The 16,888-nt window shown below is 40.1% G+C and overlaps 2 protein-coding genes across 2 annotated transcripts; both read right to left on the reverse strand.

The window, feature by feature from the left end:
* Positions 1-5,213: 5,213 nt before the first annotated feature.
* Positions 5,214-5,834, reverse strand: LOC6529182. Its single transcript, XM_002090153.4, has 3 exons — positions 5,685-5,834; positions 5,449-5,630; positions 5,214-5,400 (listed from the first exon to the last, which is right to left on the reverse strand). The coding sequence occupies exons 1-3, from the start codon at positions 5,733-5,735 to the stop codon at positions 5,280-5,282; spliced, it is 354 nt and encodes a 117-aa protein (XP_002090189.2). The 5' UTR covers positions 5,736-5,834; the 3' UTR covers positions 5,214-5,279.
* Positions 5,835-11,637: 5,803 nt separating this feature from the next.
* On the reverse strand, positions 11,638-12,077 carry LOC6529183 (dynein light chain roadblock-type 2). Its single transcript, XM_002090154.4, has one exon. It carries the CDS (start codon positions 12,064-12,066, stop codon positions 11,680-11,682), a length of 387 nt encoding a protein of 128 aa, XP_002090190.2. The 5' UTR covers positions 12,067-12,077; the 3' UTR covers positions 11,638-11,679.
* Positions 12,078-16,888: the final 4,811 nt, after the last annotated feature.

Raw genomic sequence — 16,888 nt, forward strand, 5'->3', positions numbered from 1 at the left:
ACTGGCTGACGACGAATCGAAATAAATTACGAATATGGAGTTCCAACTGTTTTCGCCTTCTAGAATTTTTGCCAGAAGAAGCTTGGTGCTACGAGCCTGTACAGCTTCTTAACAGGTCAGCCAACTCAACCACAGTCAAAATCCTTGAAATTTAATGAAACCGAGGAACGCCTACGGTTCTCTTGTCTATGCAATTGGTGACAGTTTTCAAATTACTATTGTTGCTGCAAAATCTCGTGTAGCCCCAATCAAGCCAGTATCAATGTCGCTGTTGCTGACCCGATTGCTTATGATGGTAACCAATTCAGCTGTTGAACAGATTCCGAGAATGTTCTACAATGGCTTTCAGCTCCACCACGGAACTGGAGTCTTAAAACTCCTCACAAATCCGGGTACAGGAGATCGGCATAGGAACAGCGAAGACGGATGGAATGCAAAAAGAGTCAAGGGCGGTCAGGTCAAACTGTAAACAATGGCCTAGGACCCCGGCAAAGCGGAGAGACCGTGAACTAACGGTACCGCGCTGGACCTTGGACTGGAACCGGCCAAGGGCGCAATGGTTGTACGGTAACGCTGTGGACTTTGGACAAGCACAAAGAGGACACACCGTGAACTAACGGGACATGAGGTGGACCTTGTACCCGAGCGAGCCGTGCGCAGAAAAGGAAATAGCGGGATTCCCGCGGCCCATAAAAGAGACGGCGCAGGCGCAGCTCGGGACAGTCGATCAAGGAAGTGCGCGGAGAGCAACACAGTTGTTCAGGAAAAGGACAGTCAGTGAATGAAGTGCGCGGAGAGTAACACGGTCGATCAGTGAAAGTACAGCGGAATAGTGAACATGTGAAGTACGCAGAACAGGACCCGGAACAAGCTAAAGTTCAAATGAGCGTCGAAACGGACATCCGAAGAGGATCTCGGCAAGCAAGGACCAGCGAAGGACAAGCAAACACCAGGACCTAGCGCGGTCAGAAAGGGACGGTGGAGTCCTTTGTCGCAAAGGTGGTTCGAGGAGGTTCGGGGAGGAGCGTTAGCTTGTCTCACCAACGATACGATACACCCAGCCCCTTAACATCCTAAGCCCCAGTCGAGCCGACACGGATACGCTGTCGAGAGCGACGCGGGACCAGCGAAGCAGGACGACGAAGGAGCGACGACGCGCATCCGAAGGCGAGGATCACAGAGTTCTCTTTGTCAAGCGTCACTGATTAAAGGTGGTTTAAATCAGAAACTCTGTCTTCTTTTTAGTCGGGCAATCACACACATCATAAATTAGGTGGGACGAACAAACTTTCTGAGCTAGCCGTTGCAACCCGTAGCGAGCAGAAATCAAGAAATAAGTTCGTAACATCACCTACATCTGCAACCGAGCAGCTGAAATATTGAATAACTTTCCTAGTAGTTTCTGGAACCAGTCTACGATTGGCCACCGTCCACAAACATGTCGAAAGTACAAATTAGAAGTACGAAGTTTAATGCAATAAATATTATACAAACAGATGCACTACTGGCGTTTCAGTTGCAAACACACGTTTTTCTGATCAGTATATTAATGTAATCTTTACTCACCTGAACATAAATAAGAAAATCTGTAAGATGAATTTCGAAATCAACATTTGACGCTTCTTTGCAGAATGCTCTTAGGTTTCTTTTATAAGGTGTCTCCATGAAGATCTGCAGTAGTTTGTAGTTCGGCGTTTGGGGTTTAAATTCCAAGAATAGTCCTAATTCGAGGGTAGGCCCATCTTCGATGTTTGGAAATCCCAAAGATCGCTGCAAGTAATGATGTGTCGCACATTAGTTTGCTAGAGTGACATCTCTATATAGGATTGACCTATTATAATAGGATTTCACCTTCTAGCTCAAATGGGAGCGAAGCTGAACGCAGAGAAAGGTATAATCCGTTATGGTTCTGTTTTTGAAAAGCTGCAGCATGGCAGTTGCGATAATGTAAATTGCCGTACCAGAATCTGTAAAAGTTTAACACTTCTTTTGCCACAATGTGCACAAGCGATGAAAAGCCGGTATACTATACTCTATATACTATACCCGCATCCCATGGGTGTGTCTGAGTTTGTATAGCGAGAAATTACAGATTTATAGCAAAAAGGCATTATTAGAACTTCAAGGTCGCCTTACGACAACCCAACATGGGTTGTGGACGAAAAAACCCAAGATGATCTGGGGAATAAGAATAAGCGAAAAAAGCATCGCTGACAAGTACCCAATGCCAATTATGCCCAAATGGCGGAAAGAATGAGTTTTGTCGAGGAACGTTCGGCTTGATGCGGGAAGCATCTTTCAAAGAGCGATCGACGGTCCTACAAAAAAGATGTGGCAAATTATGCTTCGTTTACGTAGATGACGTCAATATTTTTCTGAAATTGAAAAAGACCTTATTTAAAAAGGCCTATGTGATGCCAAAATGAAGTTGTCCAACGAAAAAACACTAATTTTTAAGCAAAGTCTTGGATTAATTGTTACCAATGGTGATGCAAAAACCGACCCAAAAAAATCTTTATGAACTGAGGTTATTTTTAGGTCTAGCCAATTACTATCGTTGTTTCGTTAAAGACTTTGCCGCACGAGGCCTTTTGCTGAAAAGAGAAAATGGCTTCATCAGCAAACACATGTCGAAGAAAACTCCTATTGACTTCGGTGACTTACAGAGAGCTCTATTCAAGAGGTTGAGAAATGTCAGATACCCTGATTTCAGGAACCCATTCGATCTAACAACGGAGGCTTCCGCGAACGGTATAGGCGCGGTTCTATCGAAAGATAACGGACCTATTGCAATGAACTTATAACCCTCAAATAAAGCGAGTCACACTATGCCATGAATAAAAGAGAGCTTTTGCCCATAGTGTGGGACTTAGACAAGTTACGGCACTAATTGTACGGCACTCGCGATATCAACATTTATAAAGACCACCAGCCATTAACACTCGCGGTGTCCGATCGGAATTCAAATCCGAAGACATTTTTAGAAGGTACACGAGCACTTCAAGGAATATCTAGACTAGACTAAAAATGCGTCGAGCCGGATATTCGCCGGAACAAGAACTGGAGCGTATAAATTAATAACTAAAAGACCACTCGATATATATGAATCAGCAACTAAGTCGTTTTGCTTAGTAGTTTTGTACAAACAATGCTGACGCGCCCAAAAAGAGTTCAGCGCTCTGCGCTAAGAACGTCCAGAAGTATATGCAAGGAATGCAGAGTCGACTTTATTGCGTGATGCTAGGGTAGACTTATGCTTTGAAATATTTTTGTACTTTAGTTCTTTCCAAGATCCGAAAGCCAGCGAATAAGCTACACGAATAAAACATTGCTCCGGCTTCAGCCGTAATAACATTGTCTTAATATTGCTACAATTACTGAGCCACACGGCCAGCGATTAGAGAGTAAAGTAATTCTCCAACGTAATCATCATAAGACTTGTTATAATCGAACGACATTATTGTGATTGGATCCATTCTCCAGGAGCACGTACGGAATTTACGTAAGGTGTTCCACCGCTTCTCTTGAAGCCAGTCTCCGTCAGAATCGTCTTGACGATTCGTGCTAAATTTCGCCGGCGTGGTCGAGCCAATAACTGCTCTCCTCAAAAAGGATCAGGAGCAGGCCTTTCAAGGGCTGAAGGATTTGTCACCGTGGCAACGATTCTTGTATGCCCAGATTTCGAGGAGAAATTTGTGCTACAATCAGAAGCCAGCGAATATGGTATTGGGGCCGTGCTCACCCATACCATAGAGAAACAGGAACGGGAACGGCCGCCGGCTGAATACCGTCAAAAGGAATTATTCCGTCACAGGAAAGGAATACCTTGTGTTACAATCCTTGTGGATACAAATTCTGACCACCTGAATTCATTCAGCAAGTGGGTTGAACTCATACCCAAGCGCTGAGCCACCTTGCCATATCTGGAACGAGTCTTTCGGGAACGGTGTGAGGAGTCTTAAAACTTCTAATCCGGGTGCACGGGAGCGGTCTAGCAACATCAAAGAAGATTGGAAAGCGCGAGGAGCCAAGGGCCGCTAGGTCAAATGGGAAATAATGGACCATAAACACCGGCAAAGCGGAGAGATCGTGAACTAACGGTACCGCGCTGGGCTTTGGTCTCAAACCAGCCAAGGGCACAGAGGTCGAACGGTAACGGTGTGGAAAAAGGGGCCCCACGGCCTATCAAGGGACGTCAGTCAGTGAGAGTACGCAAAGATCTATACCCGACAGTCAGTGATAATACGCGGAGAACTATACCCGGCAGAGTGAGAATACACGGATAGCTACTCCCGGGATAAGTGAACAGTCAGCGAGAACACGCAGGAGAAAAGCCCCCCAGTGAGTGTCGAAGCGGACACCCAAGGAGGATCAGTGCAAGTGAAGGACAAGCGATCACAAGGACCTAGCGTTATCAAAAGGGACATTAGAGTCATTGGTCGGCTAAGGTGGCTCTGAAAAGAGCCCTAGCCCTAACACCCTAAGCCCCATTCGAGTCAGCAGGTGGGCCGTTGGCAGAGGCGACGAGTGCCTGGCGGTCGTTACATGTGGTTCGGGAAAGAGCGTTGGCTAAACTCGCGGACGATACACCCTGCCCCCAGGGTCCCTAACGACGACACGCCAAGTTCATCCGACAAGCTAGGAGCAGGCATGGCCTACCGGCGCCCCGCCACCACTAATCGCAAATTTTAAGCTTTTCACAGCCCAAGAAATTCGAAATTGCCGCACGAGGTCGTAAGATTTGCGGGCACAAGGATTCGATGGCCGGGATCGCTGACTATCGATAAAATCGTGACCCGATCAGCAGATGTCGACATTCAAACTGTGCAAACGACCATGACCAGAGGAACCATGAAGTTCACTCCGGTGGAGTTCCGTATTGGAGGGTTGGTTACTCACGCCACCACGCCCCACGACTGGGTCGCAAATCCTCGCCCCCCGGAAATTCCCTCGGAGCGGTCTAGGAGGATATTTCAAAAGACGAGCGCATGGCTGTCTCCGGCAATGGAGGCACCACCGACGCTGAGGGTGATATAGATCTCAGATGACGAAGATCCCAAAAGGCCCATTGTTGCGACAAACGCCGGACCTGGCCCAGTGGGCCAAGGAGGATGGGACCTTACTAGCCACCCTAGCTGCCCCAGCAGTCGTAGCTCTGTGATTAATCGGAATGTAATCAATCGAAGTAAACCCATATAGATATCGAGTTCGCATACGCATTTAAAAAAAATATATTTCATTTTACCAATAATTTCGACGAACTGTATAGGCTTAATTATTTAGAAGTACGAGTTTTCATTGCCTCGAGATTGGTAAGCTTGACCTTCTGAGCCGCCAAGGCCAGGCAAGGTATTATAATAATCGCCTTGCCCACTGCTCCGTTGCTGTTCCATTGGAGAGCTAAAAAGAGCTACATAAATTTCAGGAATACGTTGTAGATATACATACTAAAGCCCGTTTCGAGAGTTCATTTCACGAAGCATTTTTGTGTATCGTAAGGGACTGCGATAACCAGGACCTCCGAGCGAAGCGGATCCGCCATTAAAATTTGAAGACCCTTGTTCGCAGTAACTCTGCTGCTGGCTATATCCGCGGTCACTGCTCGTTTGATTGTAGAACATTTCAAAACCCTAAAAAAACATAATTTCATTGGAAATGCAATGAAAAATTTGTTGTATACTTACCTCACCGCCTTGGCCATAACCATCGTATTGCATACCATTTCCGTATTCCATTACTACAAATTTAGAAAAAATATAGAACTTGGACTTTTTAAATTTTAACAATTTTTTTTGTCGTTTTTTAGAGTTGTTTACAGTCCGAAACCTGAAATGAAACTGTAAAAAACTCATAAAATGGTTGGAAGGTTCAAAAAATCAAATTTCATTTTTTCCATAGATAGGGTGATGAGAAAAAAGAGATTATAGATACATTTTTAATAATTTTTGCGAGGATAATTTTATAAAAGTAAGAAACGTATACTTCCACCTACATAAATGTGTTTACTGCTTATAAAGTAAATAATACCGTTAATCGTTTGCCGTACGTGTATCACTCCTATCGATTGTTTCCGAATTAAATTTTCAATAAATACATTGAAAGTATCTATAAAAATATAACCAGTGTCATTTAAAAAGGAAGGAATCTGACTTCGGCAAGCCGAAGCCTATAAAACCTTGGAGTGATTTTATATTAAACAAGAGAGAACGACAGACAGACGGACACGGCCAGATCGGCTCGACTATTGATCCTGATCAAGAATATATATACTTTATATGGTCGGAAACTCTTCCTTCTGCCTGTTACATACTTTTCAACGAATCTAGTATACCCTTTTACTCTACGAGTAACGGGTATAAATACACCTAAGAAAATTATTGTTAAATATTGTAAACAAAAAGAAGAACATCCGCACTTTGAAACTAATGTCAAGGAAAATATTCAACCAGAAAACAATGTTATGATATATCAAAATTCAACGACCTGAGGACAGGCCAAATTCAATGATTGGGGGAGTGACATATCCATAAGTCCCTAAGACTTAAGCACACAATAATACACATACAACATGCACACCCTACACTACTTTGGATGTACCTAAAAGATACCAGATAAGTCACCCACTGGTAGACTAAACATCCGTTGCCTAATTTAAACATTCCTTGCTTAAGCCCTGGCATCATTGTCACGTTCCCACGTCCAAATCTCGCACTCACAATCCCGAAAAACAGAAGTACTATTAGATTTCAATAAACAAAATTATAAGAATCTAAGAGCACTTGTATCCAAGAGCGAATGCACTTGAATCCAAAATAAATGAAAAGACAATTAAAGTCAGCAACTACAAAGCTCACTTTCTTCATTTGATCAGTCTAAAGTCCATATAAAAAAAGCTCGAAACCGAGGCTTGAACGTCAATCAAATCAGAGTAATTATCAGAGTTCAGTTTGTGCCCTATTTATAATCGGTCGGTGTTCTTCTCAACTATAAATATTGTAATCATTCAGTAAAATAAAATTATATTATTTTGTACATATGAGTATTGCGATTATTTAATTATATATATGTCTAGAAAGACGACCTTTACGTAGTGTGTATTCTTTTTATACCCGTTACTCGTAGAGTAATAGGGTATACTAGATTCGTTGAAAAGTATGTAAAAGGCAGAAGGAAGCGTTTCCGACCATATAAAGTATATATATTCTTGATCAGGATCAGTAGCCGAGTCGATCCGGCCATGTCCGTCTGTCCGTCCGTCTGTCTGTCTGTCCGTCTGTTTGTCCGTCTGTCTGTCCGTCTGTCCGTATGAACGTCGAGATCTCAGGAACCACAAAAGCTAGAAAGTTGAGATTAAGTATACAGACTCCAGGGACATAGACGCAGCGCAAGTTTGTCGATTCATGTTGCCACGCCCACTCAAACGCCCACAAACCGCCTAAAACGGCCACGCCCACACTTTTGAAAAAGGTTTTGATATTTTTCCTTTTTTTTATTAGTCTTGTAAATTTTATCGGTGTGCCAAAAATGTATTTGCCACGCTCACTCTAACGCCCACAAACCGCCCAGAGCTACGACGCCCACAGTTTTGAAAAATGTTGTGATATTTTTTCATTTCTCTATTTGTTTTGCCCATTTCTATCGGTATCCCAGAAATTTGTGTGCCACGCCCACTCTAACGCCCACAAACCGCCCAAAGCTGCCGTGCCCACATTTTTGAAAAAGGTTTTGATATTTTTTCATTTCTCCATTTGTTTTGCCAATTTCTATCGGTATCCCAGAAATTTGTGTGCCACGCCCACTCTAACGCCGACAAACTGCCCAAAACTGCCATGCCCACACTTTTGAGAAAATATTTAATTTATTTGATTATGTCGAAACCCCTGTTGAGATGTGGTCAAAATTGTTCCTTTGCACTAAATATTAATCGATCGAAAAAACTTGGCATAATCACTCTATTACTCTTCATGTTTCTAAGAATGTAAGGTTTCAATGAGTAGCAAGTTTAATGACGTCAGAGATTGCCCATGACGTAATATATCGGTGCAGTTACACTTTGCCAGACGCTAACAATATTCAAAACTGCATAAATGCTTCAAGCGTTATTTTGTCTACAAATTAAATACTTATAAGCTAATTCGAGCGGCGAAAAGTTACGTAAATATGAAGGCATATTTATTGTTTTTTAAATTTAGCTGCTGAGTAACGGGTATCTAATAGTCGGGGAACTCGACTATAGCGTTCTCTCTTGTTTCATTTTAGTTTGATGCGTACAAATGTCGCATGCGACATCAGAGAATTACCCATATCCTAATCCAATCGATAAGTGACCACTCGTCACTTGTATATAACCACACACCGTATGGTCAGAGGGTAGCTCTCAATGCCTTTCAGAGGGTTATTTTAACACATTTTCCGAGCTTAGAGCGCTCGGCTCGCCGCCTTCCGAATTTACAGCAGCAGAGACTTTACACGGTGCACTATGGGGCCAACGACCACTTTTTGTGGCATTAATTAACACCTCGAGAACGAAGCAAAATATTTAAGTTCTTTTTATACACGTTACTCGTAGAGTAAAAGGGTATACTAGATTCTAGATGTAACAGGCAGAAGGAAGCGTTTCCGACCATATAAAGTATATATATTCTTGATCAGGATGAATAGCCGAGTCGATCTGGCCATGTCCGTCTGTCCGTCCGTCTGTCCGTCCGTATGAACGTCGAGATCTCAGGAACTACAAAAGCTAGAAAGTTGAGTTTAAGCATACAGACTCCAGAGACATAGAAGCAGCGCAAGTTTGTCGATTCATTTTGCCACGCCCACTCTTACGCCCACAAACCGCCCAAAGCTGCCACGCCCACACTTTTGAAAAATGTTTTGATATTTTTTCATTTTTGTATTAGCCTTGTAAATTTCTATCAATTTACCACAAAAAAATTTTGTTACGCCCACTCCAACGCCCACAAACCGCCAAAAACTGTTGAAGACACTCCTTCGTACTTCCACTAGCTGAGTAACAGATATCAGATAGTCGGGGAACTCGACTATAGCGGTCTCTCTTGTTTTGATTTATAATTGGCGTGGTCCTGCCATCAAACAAAAAAAAATAAACACAATTTTTTTTTCATTGTACAAACAAAATTTTGTTGACCTAAAAAATTAAAAATATGATCTTAAGATAAACCAATAAAGTAAAAATGGAGGATGCTTACCTTGTTTTTGAAAAATATCGAAGTTTTACTTCTTGCTTCACAGCTGTTTTTCTTAAAAATTATATATATATTATATATATTATATATATATTTCGGAAAAAGTGTCCAAAAGTGTACATTTATATTAATAACATATAGTAAGAATTGATAACTCTACAACATATAATAGGTTTTAGAAGTGGAGAAAGCCGTAGAGCAACTTTGTTGCTCTATTTAAAAATTAGAATACACTACAAATGTTGTGTTTTATTAGGGTTAGTACTTACAGGAGATTATAGGAACACCAGAGTTAATTTCAACAATCGACGATCACAAACACATATTATAAAGCATAAGGATTGGACTGCATGTTAAAAGTAACACTTTTAATAAGTGTTTACGCACTTTTTATACCCGTTACTCGTAGAGTAAAAGGGTATACTAGATTCGTTGAAAAGTATGTAACAGGCAGAAGGAAGCGTTTCCGACCATATAAAGTATATATATTCTTGATCAGGATCAATAGCCGAGTCGATTTGGCCATGTCCGTCTGTCCGTCCGTCTGTCTGTCCGTCTGTCTGTCTGTCCGTCCGTATGAACGCTGTGATCTCAGGAACTACAAAAGCTAGAAAGTTGAGATTAAGCGTACAGACTCCAGAGACATAGACGCAGCGCAAGTTTGTCGATTCATGTTGCCACGCCCACTCTAACGCCCACAAACCGCCCAAAACTGCCACGCCCACACCTTTGAAAAATGTTTTGAAATTTTTTAATTTTTGTATTGGTTTTGTAAATTTCTATCGATTTGCCAAAAAACATTCTGCCACGCCCACTCTAACGCCCTCAAACCGCCCAAAGCTGCTACGCCCACACTTTTGAAAAATGTTTTGAAATTTTTTCATTTTTGTATTGGTTTTGTAAATTTCTATCGATTTACCAAAAAACTTTCTGCCACGCCCACTATAACGCCTACAAACCGCCAAAAACTGTGTTTAAGACTCTCCTTCTCCCTTCCACTAGCTGAGTAACGGGTATCAGATAGTCGGGGAACTCGACTATAGCGTTCTCTCTTGTTGTAACTTTAAACTTGCAGGATTGACAAAAATCTTTTACCGGGGTTTTAGCGAAAACGAAATAGCTGACTAAATAGCTGTTAACTAAACAGTAGCGCCCCCTGTTAAAATTTCAAGTACGTAACATGATAGATTGATGTTTCTTGAATACATTCCAAATAAAAACAAGAGAGAACGCTATAGTCGAGTTCCCCGACTATCTGATACCCGTTACTCAGCTATTGGAAGTGCGAAGGAGAGTCTTCAACACTGACAGTTTTTGGCGGTTTGTGGGCGTTATAGTGGGCGTGGCATCAAGTTTTTTAGCAAATCGATAGAAATTTACAAGACCAATACAAAAATGAAAAAATTTCAGAACATTTTTCATAAGTGTGGGCGTGGCAGCTTTGGGCGGTTTGTGGGCGTTAGAGTGGGCGTGACCAAAAGTTTTTTTGCAAATCGATAGAAATTTACAAGACTAATACAAAAATGAAAAAATATCTAAACATTTCTCAAAAGTGTTTGCGTGGCAGCATCAGACGGTTTGTGGGCGTGGAAAAAAGTTTTTTGGCAAATCGATACAAATTTACAAGACCAATGCAAAAATGAAAGAAAATCAAAACATTTTTCAAAAATGTGGGCGGGGCAGTTCATACGGACGGACAGACAGACGGACGGACATGGCCAGATCGACTCGACTATTGATCCTGATCAAGTATGTATACTTTATATGGTCGGAAACGCTTCCTTCTGCCTGTTACATACTTTTCAACGAATCTAGTATACCCTTTTACTCTACGAGTAACGGGTATAAAAATACGGACTGACGGACCAACAGACAGATATGGCCAGATCGTCTCAGCTAGTGACGCTTAAAAGGATTTTATATACTTTATCGGAAGCGCTTACTTCTAGCTTTTACATACTCTTCGATAAATCTAGTATCCCCTTCTACCAAAGACATTTTTATAAGCGTTTCAGATACCTTATCTACTACATTGCAGCCAAAGTTCCTATGAACTGAGGACACGGATAGTCTGTAAAATCGCCATAATGGAAATCAAAAAAATGCAAACGCGGACTATATGGTCCTCCTTACCTAGGAAAAAGCAATGAATATGCAAACGGCAGAGTGAGAACGTCGCTGAATAATTAAAATCGAGCTGGATACCGTTTTTAAGCCAGCGGGAGTTCTTTGGTCGGATTAGAGATACCGGCAAACACTTTACGGCGTACAATTAAGTGCGGCTCGTAATCGGTCTGTCGTAATTATAGCGACGCGCCGCGAATTTATCTAGAGCAATTAACACCAAGTCAGGGAGAGCGAAGTCGTATATTTTACATTACCAAAGATGCGCAATTGGACCAGACGCATTTAAGCTTTAATTATTGGTATATAAAGTCAGAAAAAAGAGTAGTACATGGTTTATTATAATGAATTATGTGCCTGGATTTTGCACCACAATAATTATGTAGTTTTCGGACGGAAGCACAATCACTTCATGCACTTTGGTTCGTAGGCGTATTGTCATTAGCTCATTGCTAGCATCTAAATTTGAAATCATTTTGGCCGCCTTATATGTTAAGGTGCTGATTAAAGCCGCGTAATGCACCGTCAAGGTGTATTCCATGGTAGTCTTGATTGGTATAGCGAACGGGTCCAAAATAATTATGCCAGCAACATTGGGATAGTTTTGGTAGCGTTTTAGTAATTCTTCGATTTCCGCGGACATTTTGAGGACAGCAAAATACTTGTATACAAAATTTAATTGTAGAGGCTGTAGAGCTGATAAATGTGCTTTGATGTGAGTGTTGATTGATCGCATACTTAGGTGAACGATTTTACGACTACTTTATATAGGTTATCCAACATATGCTTATTAACATAGCACTCTATTCCATTTTATAAACAAATTTTAAATTTCAATCTAGGAGGCATTTCCTTTGTCTTTGTTTTTGTCATTGCCTTTGTCAGCGCTTAGCTACCCGCTAAGATAAATATTCAAACCCTTTGAAACACAGCTTCCGCTTGGAGACCAAACCATTGTCAACTTATTGCGCTTCAATCAAACTGAATCGGTCAGCATAATTGAATTTCACAACGCAGAGAAATAATTTCGGCATCAAGCTTTTATTTTAAACGTAATTGAAAGTTCAAGAAGTTTCAAAAGAAAAGCTTCTGGCCGGGGTGATTGGATCAGGAATTAGAATCGAGAAGTCAGTCTGTTTCGAGATCGGATCGAGAACGATCTAAAATAAAAACCGATAATACTGTCTTGCAATATTGTATAAGTTTAAAAAGTTTATCACCAATAAATGTACTAAAATATTAAAATAAAATATTTTTTTAAATAATTTTTTAACAACAATTTTAATTGGCACCCAATGTGGGCGGTGTAGTTCAAAAGTTCTAAAAATAAATATTAACGATAATAAGTTAAATATAAAACGAAACTCGCGCCGCCAACAACCCATATTTTAAGAGGAAAAATCAAAACATCCTCAATAATCCAACGACTTCTAACAACTGTGACAGTGATCGTGGAAAAACTTAATTGAAAATTAATTAATGCATTTACTTTAATATTCGAAGGAAACTAACTATTCAGGACAACAAAACTGAAGGAAGACTACAACGGAAAGTATCGTTAGCAAAATAAAATAATATTAAGTCTTTAAAAAAAATTTAATAAATAAAATCAAGATACAGGGAATATTATAAAGTCTTACTAAAATTAAAATCTATTTAAACCATTATTAAAAGAAAACAATCTGGAAAATGTAAAAAAAGTTTTGAAGATTTGAATTTAACAATGGGAACCGGAGGTTCAACAAAATCCTTTCTGTGGGCGGGATATCCAACGCCAGCAAATAACTGATTAATAAGTGTACAATTAAGTGAAGTAACCAGAAAAATTGAAGGGCAGATAACCGCTAGCAAAAATGCAGTCGAAGATTATAAAATACAAACAATCGACCCAACTGTAAAATGTAAAACCACCCTAGAGGTAGTTAAATCTTTACCAAAGTTTACAGGAGAAATAACCCAATATGTAGGCTGGAAACCGCCACGAACAATATTATATCGCTTTAACAATTCTACGTAATAAAATCATGGGAGCAGCACATGATGCTCTAACTAACCATGGTACAGTTTTAAATTTCCAAGCAACTCTTTCCAGACTGGATTTTATTTATAACGATAAAAGACCAATTCCTTAATCAGAATTAAGCATCCTTAGGCAGGGACGCATGACCATTACAGAATTCTACAACGAAGTAAAAAATAAAATGACATTACTGATAAATAAAAGCATAATGACATATGGAAAAGACAGCAAAATAACCAAAGAAACGAATAAAACAATTAGGATATATTCTTGATCAGGATCAATAGCCAATTATTAGTCTTATAAATTTCTATCGATCTGCAAAAAACTTTTTGCAACGCCCACACTTTTGAAAAATGTATTGATATTGTTTCATTTTTGTATTATTCTCATAAATTTCTATCGATCTGCCAAAAAACTTTTTGCCACGCGCACTCTAACGGCCACAAACCGCCCAAAACTGCCACGCCCACACTTTTAAAAAATGTTTTGAAATTTTTTCATTTTTGTATTAGTCTTGTTATTTTCTATCTATTTACGAAAAAACTTTTTGCCACGCCCACTCTAACGCCCACAAACCGCCCAAAACTGCCACGCCCACACTTTTGAAAACTGTTTTGATATTTTTTCATTTTTATATTGGTCTTGTGAATTTCTATCGATTTGCCAAGAAACGTTCTGCCACGCCCACTATAACGCCTACAAACCGCCAAAAACTGAGTTTAAGACTCTCCTTTTCCCTTCCACTAGCTGAGTAACGGGTATCAGATAGTCGGGGAACTCGACTATAGCGTTCTCTCTTGTTTTTTAAATTAACGTCCTACAGAAGAATACCACATATAATAAGAAATACTAAAAAACAATTAAAAATATTAATCGACACAGGGGCTTCCTCTTTTTATGTATATCAAAAAGGGAATTTATAAAAATAAAAAATAATTACCAATTTACAAAACAGAATCTACAGTTCATGGATACTCAATTATAAAATATTACCACATACTAACAATATTTGAAGCGAAACATATATTTTATGAATTAGAAGGTTTAAAATCTGTCTTATTAATTGGGTACAATCTATTAAGGAAAATTGGAGCTGAAACAGATGTAGAAAAAGATATTCTGGAATATGATGAAAAACAAGAGAGAACGCTATAGTCGAGTCTCCCGACTATCAGATACCCGTTACTCAGCTAGTGGAAGTACGAAGGAGAGTCCACCACACTGACAGTTTGGTCGTTTGTGGGCGTGGCAAAAAGTTTTTAGGCAAACCGATAGAAATTTACAAGACTAATACAAAAATGAAAAAATATCAAAACATTTTTCAAAAGTGTGGGCGTGGCAGCTTTGGGCGGCTTGTGGGCGTTAGAGTGCGCGTGGCAAAAAGTTTTTTGGCAGATCGATAGAAATTTATAAGACTAATAATTGGCTATTGATCCTGATCAAGAATATATATACTTTATATGGTCGGAAACGCTTCATTCTGCCTGTTACATACTTTTCAACGAATCTAGTATACCCTTTTACTCTACGAGTTACGGGTATAAAAATGAATAAAATTGAAAAGGAGCATCCTAAAATAAATATGCAAATCCCTTTTCGAACCGATATTCGAGGAGAAATAAATACTGACAATGACAGGGCAATTTATAGCAAATGTTCACACTATAAACTAATGCGTACACTTAATGAGTTCAATTCGGGTGTTTGAATCTAACTGACTCGCTACTGCGAGGGCATCGCCTTTTATTCATTCTTACATAGGTTCTTATCATCTAATTATATAATGCAGCGCTTGTAAGACGCTGCAGTCTGCGTTGGTCAATGCAGCTGAGATTTATCTTAAATCTATGTTTGTGGCCTATGACCGCGCTAATCACCTCCCGCGTGATCATATCTCTCGACACTTCGGCAATAGACCATTGCAATCGTACTTATCTGTAGTTGCCACTTATGTTGTCCCGTGCCATGTTTATTGCAGCCCATAAATAAAACATATTTATAGTTTGTCTACTTATCATATCTAAACACATCTTTAGACATCCTACGGGGGGGAAAATGTACGGCCAGTAGTTGTCTCTCATTTATGCGTTGCCTCCGGATATAAATGACCATTATAATTATGATAATTGCTGTCAACGCTAGAGCCGAGTGTCCGCTTGCCGTGTGGAAAATCAAGTCATCAATGTGTACTTTGTTATTTTTCAGAGTCTGGATGCGCGTTTGAAGAATTTGCAGTTCATTAGTATTGTTGACAATCAAGTGCTTTAGCGGGACCACGTTCCATGTCTCCTTGTCATCTATAATTCGTAAACTGGGAAAGATAGACATTTCAGACGCTGTCGAAATTACTTTTTGAGGAGTAATTATTGTTGTATCCCCTAATATTGCTGTGCATCCTGCAAGTAGTTGTATAATGCCTTGATTGGGCAGTCTTATAACCTGTTCGTTGCATCTTATATTAGCTGCTGTATTCCCTTATCTCTTTGATGAACGAATTGCCTTGGAATTCCATCATTTCGCATAAGTGTGCCTTGCTTGGTTTTAATGGAGATATTTCGCAAGAGTGATCATCCGCGTTTTTCCATGCCCAATTACTTTCGCAAAGCCATGTTGTCGAATCCTCTTGTCTGCATTGGTTAATTTCCGATTTAATGTAATTCCATTTGACATTGGGAATTAGTTTATTGATATCTTCCACTCTAGTTCTGACGAACTTATCTTTGCTGCGCTTGTTCTGTATCCAAGCAATAGAAATTTGCGAATCACTCCATGCATGCGTTGTAATCTTGTTGCTCCATATAGCCTGCACTTTCGCTAATAACTTTGCTAGTAAATGCGCAGCACATAATTCCAACTTTGGAATTGTTTTCCTGTTTTTTATAGGATTTACTTTGCTTTTTGCTGCTAGCAAAGTAACTCTGCCGCCTACTTTTGTATACACAGCCGCTGCATATGCTTTCTCTGATGCATCGCAGAATCCATGTAGCTCCATAATACCTTTGGAGCATCCAGTCCAGCGTGAAATGCTAATTTCTTCTTAATCTGATAGACCTTTAGCATATTCCATCCACCAGTTTGCTAAGTTGGATTCCAATTCAACGTCCCAAGTCATCTGTAACTTCCACAATTCCTGAATGAAACATTTACCTTGAATCGTTACAGGTGCCAACCATCCTAGTGGGTCGAAAATTCTGGACAACTGTGATAACACTAACCGCTTTGTTATGCGTGTTAGCATTGGGTTTTCTGCCGAAAACGTAAATATATCCTTCTTCGGATCCCATTGAAGTCCTAAGGTTTTGATCGATTCATTCTCCTCAATGCAGATATTCTCCGTAGCACCGTCGTCCTGAATGTCGCTTAAATACGTTCGCCATTTGCAACCCATTTTCGCAGATGCATGCCGGCCTTCTCCATCACTTGTCTCGATTTCCTTTGAAGTTCATAGCACTCGTTGACTGTGTCTCCACCAGTTATGAGGTCATCCATATAAAAGTCGTCTCTTATTGTTTCTGCTAAGACGCTATCCTCTTGG

This window comes from Drosophila yakuba, chromosome 2R, assembly GCF_016746365.2.
Source record: "Drosophila yakuba strain Tai18E2 chromosome 2R, Prin_Dyak_Tai18E2_2.1, whole genome shotgun sequence".
Taxonomy (NCBI): domain Eukaryota; kingdom Metazoa; phylum Arthropoda; class Insecta; order Diptera; family Drosophilidae; genus Drosophila; species Drosophila yakuba.